The sequence below is a fragment of the Lucilia cuprina genome, chromosome 6 (assembly GCF_022045245.1).
Source record: "Lucilia cuprina isolate Lc7/37 chromosome 6, ASM2204524v1, whole genome shotgun sequence".
NCBI lineage: Eukaryota > Metazoa > Arthropoda > Insecta > Diptera > Calliphoridae > Lucilia > Lucilia cuprina.
Genome location: NC_060954.1, coordinates 14,580,223 through 14,588,115, shown reverse-complemented (window position 1 = coordinate 14,588,115; position 7,893 = coordinate 14,580,223). Strand labels below are relative to the sequence as shown.

General features: G+C 21.9%; 1 protein-coding gene across 2 annotated transcripts in view; it reads right to left on the bottom strand.

The window, feature by feature from the left end:
• Nucleotides 1-562, bottom strand: part of LOC111687904 (sodium-dependent nutrient amino acid transporter 1-like) — an 11,720-nt gene extending 11,158 nt beyond the window's left edge. For both annotated transcript variants that reach the window (XM_046953453.1, XM_046953454.1), the window contains exon 1: nucleotides 192-562. In XM_046953453.1, coding sequence (XP_046809409.1) covers nucleotides 192-413 — 222 coding nt within the window. In that variant the 5' untranslated portion in view covers nucleotides 414-562. The remainder of the gene's footprint in view (nucleotides 1-191) is intronic.
• Between the last annotated feature and the right edge of the window lie 7,331 nt (nucleotides 563-7,893).

The window sequence follows — 7,893 nt, the reverse complement described above, 5'->3', positions numbered from 1 at the left end:
ACTGAACTAGAACTGAACTAGAACTGAACTAGAACTGAACTAGAACTGAACTAGAACTGAACTAGAACTGAACTAGAACAGAACTAGAACTGAACTAGAACTGTACTAAAACTGAACTAGAATTAACCTAGAACTGAACTAGAATAGAACTGAAATAGAAATTAGATTGTATATACTGTGTTAATACTTACATTCCCATTTAGATCAGTACCAATTCTCTCCAAGTTTTCTCTTGTAGCTATACTCACACTCCTCAACGATTCTCTCTTCGACGACATCCCCGTCGAACCACTGTCACCATCATCAACAGACTTACGGTATTCTCCAGGTATGGAAGCATTCGATGCATATCTGGAATGAACATATGCTGGATTGACAAAAGCACCTTCATATTCAACACTTGCTGCTGCCATTTTCGATCATCAGTCGTAAACAACCAAGCAGCCAATAAAATTAAACGAACAGTCACACTAATACACCAATAAAGTAGTGATCGGTGGAATTTTAAACTTTTTTACTATGTTCCAAAAGTAGCAAAATATTTGTCAAGGACAATACCATGATCTGTAAGTGGAAAAATTGCAATAAAAAGCATTATTATTATTTTTAGAAACATACACTTTATACAACAATTGAGCAATAAATGACAGTAATTTGTTGTTTGCAATAAAAAAACAACAAAAACTAAGTAAAATCGTTTGTGATTTGAAGTAGTAAGAATAGATATTTGCTTACTCGCAACAGTTAATAGAATTGACAATAACCTTGCACCACAAGTGCAATGGACTGTGCCCATAATTTACACTTAACCAAAATTCACAATTTTAAAATTTTTCAAATTATGAATTATGCAGCTGCATTATAATTATAAAACTACAATGTACGAGGCATTTATAGTTATAGTATAACTATGGTTTTATATGGACCCTACATGCCTCATTAACTTTTGTAAGTCAGAAAAACAAATTTTTTTTGGAAATGTTTAGTTCGCCAGAAGAGTTAGAGAATAAGTGAAGTTTGGTATTCCATTTATTGCACTTAAGAGTATATGAGAGGAAAGAGGAGTAGTCCAGTGCCTGGTTCTTTGGGATAGGGAACGGTCACAGTTCTAACATTTAAGAACATTTTCGATAAATTAATTATGTATATTTGGAAAATTTTCAATAAATACTCTTTTTTATAGAAAATTTCGATAATTTTTTTTAAAGAAAATTTTCGATAAATTTCGTATTTATAGAATATTTTTGATAAATTCTCTATTTATAGAATTCGATAAATTCTTTATATATAGAACATTTTCGATAAATTCTCTTTTTAGAAAAAAATTTCGATAAAAAATCTCTTTTAATAGACAATTTTGTATAAATTCTCTATTTATAGAATTCGATAAATTCTTTATTTATAGAAAATTTTCGATAAATTCTCCTTTTAGACAAAATTTTCGATAAACTCGCTATTTTTAGAAAATTTTCGATAAATTCTTTATTAAGAGACAATTTTGTAGAAATTATCTATTTTCGATAAATTCTCTTTTTAAAGAAAATTTTCGATAAATTCTCTATTTATAGATTATTTTCGATAAATTCTCTTTAAATAAAAACTTTGTGATAAATTCTCTATTTGTAGAAAAATTTCGATAAATTCTCTTTTTAGAGAAAATTTCTATAAATCCGCTTTTTATAGAAAATTTTTGATAAATTCTCTATTAATAGACAATTTTGTATAAATTTTCTATTCATAAAAAATATTCGATAAATTCTCTATATATAGAAAATTTCCGATAAATTCTTTATATATATAGAAAATTGTCGATAAATTATCTTTTTATAGAAAATTATCGATAAATTCTCTATTTATAGTATATATTTAAAATATTCTCTATTTAAACAATATTTTCGATAAATTCCCATTTCATACAAACATTGTGATAAATTCTCTATTTGTAGAAAATTTTCGATAATTCTTTTTTAATAAAAACTTATCACAAAGTTTCTTTATTTTTTGAAAATTTTTGATAAATTCTTTTTTAATAGAAAATAATCGATAAATTCTCTATATATAAAAAAAATTCGATAAATTCTCAATTTGTAGAAAATGTTCATTAAAATCTTTATTTATATACAATTTATAAAAATTTCACTATTAAAAAAAAATTCGATAAATTTTCAGTTTATAGAAAATTTTCAATGAATTCTTTATTTAGAGAAAATTTTCAAAAAATTCTCAATTTTTTGACAATTAAAAAAAAAATCTTTATTCAAACAAGAGTTTCGAAACATTTTTTATTCAAAGAAAATGTTCGATAAATGCTCTATTTTTAAAATATTTTCGGTAAATATTCTTTTTATACAAACTATTTGATGAAAAAAAAAATAAATTATAGAAAATTTTCAATAAATACTCTATTTATAAAAGTTTTCGATAAATTCTTTATTTATGGAAAATATTCGATAAATTCTCTATTTGTTGAAAATTTTCCATTAGTTCTCTATAAATGGAAAAATTTCTGAAAATTTTTGTTTAATTCTCTTTTTAATGAAAATATTCGATCAAATCTCTATTAATAGAAAATTTTCAATAAATTCTCTATTTATAGAAAATTTTCGATAAATTCTCTATTTTTAGAAAATTTTCAATATATTCTTTATTTTTGATAAAAATCTCTATTTATAGAAAATTTTCAATATATTCTTTATTTAGAGAAAATTTTCGATAAATTCTCTTTTTATAGAAAATTTCTAAAAATTTTCGTTTCATTTTTTTTAAAGAAAATTTTCTATTATTTCTGTGGAAAAATTTCAAATACATAATTCTTAATTTTTGAATTATTCTCGATTAATTCTCTATTTATATAATTTTTTTATATTTTTTTATCAAAGAACATTTTCGATAAATTCTCTATTTAGAAACATTGCGATTAATTCTCAATTAGAATATTTGATATATCCTCTATTATAGAAAAATTTCTATAATATCTATATTTATAGAAAATTTTTGATAAATTCTCTATTTAAAGAACATTTTTGATCAATTTTAGTATTATCGAATGTTTTCGATATATTATTGTTATTAATAACATTTTCAAAAAATTATATTTCTAGAATATTTCCCAAAATTTTTCGGTTTATAAAGAAGGTTTTTAAAACTTTTTGAACGTAGCGAACCTCATAATTCCCTTCCAGCCAATAGTGCCATATATTCACTTGTGTTTGCCCACTAAAAAACTAATTTAAAAACGCTAAAAAAACTTTGCACGGTTTAAGCATGTGAGCATAAATCTGCTGCAGCTCATTACTGTCTATTCAAATGCTTTTGTTTTCGTTTATTTCAAATTTTTAATAAATTTTCCGCTTAAATCCGTTTTTTTTTAAATATCTTTTTGTTTTGTTTTTTGTTGCAAATTAATGCAGCAGTAAAACCAAGTTGAGGAGGCATCATTTTTGGTTGCAAATTATTCACACATTGTGCACTTTACTTTCGTTTGTTTCGCTCCATGTTTGGCGGGTGTTGGGTGTTGTTGATTTTGCTTTTGCTGGAGTTCACATACCAGCTCATTGATGCAGCACAAATAAATATTGACACAATGACTTCGTAATATACTAAACTTTAAAGTTATGAAGTAATCAAGAAAAATAGGAAAAAAAAGTATTATAAAAAAAAAACAATAAAAAAACAAGAAGACGAAAAAAAAACATGTTGAACAATTGCAAAATGTTTTGTTTTTGGTGTTTGGCCTTTGCAAATAACAACAATAGAGAGATGCAATGATAGCGTATGCCACACAAATTGTGGAGGGTAGTTTGAGAATTTATCGAACATTTTCTTAATAAAAAGAGAATTTGTCAAAAATATTTTATTAATAATTTATTGAAATATATCTATTAAAAGAGAATTTATCGATGTTTTTCTAAAAAAAAAATTTTATCGACATTATTTTATAAATATAGAATTTATCGAAAATGTTCAATATATACAAAATTCATAGAGAATTTTCTTTAAATAGCGAATTTATCGATAATTTTCTACAAATAGAGAATTTATATAACTGACAAACTATCGAAAATTTTTTACAAATAGAATATTTATCGAAAATTCCCTAGAGAATTTATCGCAAATTTTCTGTATAGAATTTATCGAAAATTTTCTATAAATTGAGAATTTATCGAAAACTTTCTATAAATAGAACATATATTGAAAATTAAATTTATCGAAAATTTCTTACAAATAGAGAAATTATCAAAACTTTCCTATAAATAAATAGTGGCCTCCGCTAGGTTAGTGGTTAGTGTTCTAGTCTGGTATACTGAAGGTGGTGGGTTCGATTCCCACCTGTGACATTGGTTAAGGAGCGCACAATAGGCCCGATAGAGGCCTAGATTTGATGTGTTTATATCCTCCTTTCAAACTACCTAACTAACTAAATAAATAGAGAATTTATCGACAATGTTCTTTAATTATAGAATTTATCGAAAATTTTCTATAAATAGAGAATTAATCCAAAATTTTCTGTAAATTGACAATTAATCGAAAATTTTCTATAAATTGGGAATTAATCGACCATTTTCCTTAAATTGAGAATTTATCGACAATTTTCTGTAAATAGAGAACTTCTCGAAAATTTTCTTTAAATAGAGAATTTATCAAACATTTTCTATAAATAGAGAATATATAGAACATTTTCTGTAAATAGAGAATTTCTCGAAATTTTTCTGTAAATAGAGAATTTATCGAAAATTTTCTATAAATAGAGAACATATCGAAAATTTTCTATAAATGAAAAAATTATAGAAAAATTTTCTATAAGTAGAGAATTTTTAGAAAAATTTTCTATAAATAGAGAGTTTATTGAAAAATTTCTATAAATAGAGAATTTATCGAAAAATTTCTATAAATAGAGAATTTATCAAAAATTTTATATAAATGGAGAATTTATCGAAAATTTTCTATAAATAGAGAATTTATCGAAAATTTTCTATAAATAGAGAATTTATCGAAAATTTTCTATAAATAGAGAATTTATCGAAAATTTTCTATAAATAGAGAATTTATCGAAAATTTTCTATCAATAGAGAATTTATCGAAAATTTCCTATCAATAGGATATTTATCGAAAATTTTCTATAAATAGGATATTTATCAAAAACTTTCTTTATATAAGGAATTTATGAAAAATTTTCTATAAATAATGAGTTTATCGAAAATTTTCTATAAATAGAGAATTTATCGAAAATTTTCTATTAATAGAGAATTTATCGAAAATTTTCTATAAACAGAGAGTTTATCGAAAATTTTCTATAAATAGAGCATTTATCGAAAATTTTCTATAAATAGAGAATTTTTAGAAAAATTTTCTATAAATAGAGAGTTTATTGAAAAATTTCTATAAATAGAGAATTTATCGAAAAATTTCTATAAATAGAAAATTTATCGAAAATTTTATATAAATGGAGAATATATCGAAAATTTTCTATAAATAGAGAATTTATCAAAAATTTTCTATAAATAGAGAATTTATCGAAAATTTTCTATCAATAGAGAATTTATCGAAAATTTCCTATAAATAGGATATTTATCAAAAACTTTCTTTATATAAGGAATTTGTGAAACATTTTCTATAAATAATGAGTTTATCGAAAATTTTCTATAAATAGAGAATTTATCGAAAATTTTCTACAAAATAGAGAATTTATCAAAAATTTTCTATAAATAGGGAATTTATCAAAAACTTTTTTTAAATAAATAATTTATCGAAAATTTCCTGCAAATAGAGAATTTATTGAAATTTTCTATAAATAGAGAATTTATTAAAAATTTTCTATGAAAAGAGAATATATCGAAAATTTTCTATAAAAAGAGAATTTATCGAGATTTTCTATAAATAGAGAATTTATCGAAAATTTTCTATAAATAAAGAGTTTATCGAAAATTTTCTATAAATATAGAATTTATCGAAAATTTTCTATAAATAGAGAATTTATCGAAAATTTTCTATAAATAGAGAATTTATCGAAAATTTTCTATAAACAGAGAGTTTATCGAAAATTTTCTATAAATAGAGCATTTATCGAAAATTTTCTATAAATAGAGAATTTATCAAAAATTTTCTATAAATAGAGAATATATCGAAAATTTTCTATAAATAGAGAATTTATCGAAAATTTTCTATTAATAGAGAGTTTATCGAAAATTTTCTATAAATAGAGAATTTATCGAAAATTTTCAATAAATGGAGAATTTATCGAAAATTTTCTATAAATGGAGAATATATCGAAAATTTTCTATAAATAGAGAATTTATCGAAAATTTTCTATAAATAGAGAATTTATCGAAAATTTTCTATAAATAGAGAGTTTATTGAAAATTTTCTATAAATAGAGAATTTATCGAAAATTTTCTATAAATAGAGAATTTATCGAAAATTTTCTATAAATAGAGAATTTATCGAAAATTTTCTATAAATAGGGAATTTTTTAAATAAATAATTTATCGAAAATTTCCTACAAACAGAGAATTTATTGAAATTTTCTATAAATAGAGAATTTATTGAAAATTTTCTATGAAAAGAGAATATGTATATCGAAAATTTTCTATAAAAAGAGAATTTATCGAGATTTTCTGTAAATAGAGAATTTATCGAAAATTTTCTATAAATAAAGAGTTTATCGATAAATTTCTATAAATAGAGAATTTATCGAAAATTTTCTATAAATAGAGAGTTTCTCGAAAATTTTCTTTAAATAGAGAATTTATCGAAAATTGCCTAAATTAGAGAATTTATCGAAAATTTTATATAAATAGGGAATTTATCAAAAACTTTTTTAAAATAAATAATTTTTCGAAAATTTCCTACAAATAGAGATAGAATAGAGAGTTTATCGAAAATTTTCTATAAATAGAGAATTTATCGAGAATTTTCTATAAATATAGAATTTATCAAAAATGTCCCATAAATAGAGAATTTATCGAAAATTTTCCATAAATAGAGAATTTATCGAAAATCTTCTATAAATGGAGAATTTATCGAAAATTTTCTATAAAAAAAGAATTTATCGAAAATTTTTTATAAATAGAGAATATATCGAAAATTTTCTATAAAAAAAGAATTTATCGAAAATTTTCTGTAAATAGAGAATATATCGAAGATCTTTCTATAAATAGAGAATTTATCGAAAATTTTCTATAAATAGAGAATTTATCGAAAGTTGTCTATATATGGGGAATTTATCGAAAAATTTCTTTAAATAAAGAATTTATAGAAATTTTTCTTTAAATAAAATATTTATCGAAAATTTCCTATAAATAGAGAATTTATTAAAAATATACTATAAATAGATATTTTATCGCAAATTTTCTATAATTAGAGAATATATCGAATATTTCCTATAAATAGAGAATTTATTGAAAATTTTCTATAAATAGAGAATTATCGAAAATTTTCTACAAATAGGGAATTTATCGAAAATTTTCTTTATATTTCTTTATAGGAAATTTATCAACATTTTCTTTAAATAAATAATTTATAGAAATATTTCTTTAAATATTTAAATCGAAAATTTCGTATAAATAGAAAATTTATTGAAAATATACTATAAATAGAGATTTTATCGAGATTTTTCTATAAATAAGAATTTATTGAATATTTCCTAAAAATAGAGAATTTATGGAAAATTTTCTATAAAGAGAGAATTATCGAAAATTTTCTACAAATAGAGAATTTATCGAATTTTTTTTATAAAGAGAATTTATCGAAAATTTTCTATAAATATTTTTTTTTATCAAACAATTGTTATACCCTACACCACTATAGTGGGGAGGGTATTATACGTTTGTGCTGATGTTTGTAACATACAAAAATATTGGTCCAATACCTTAACCACCTTAAAGTATACCGATC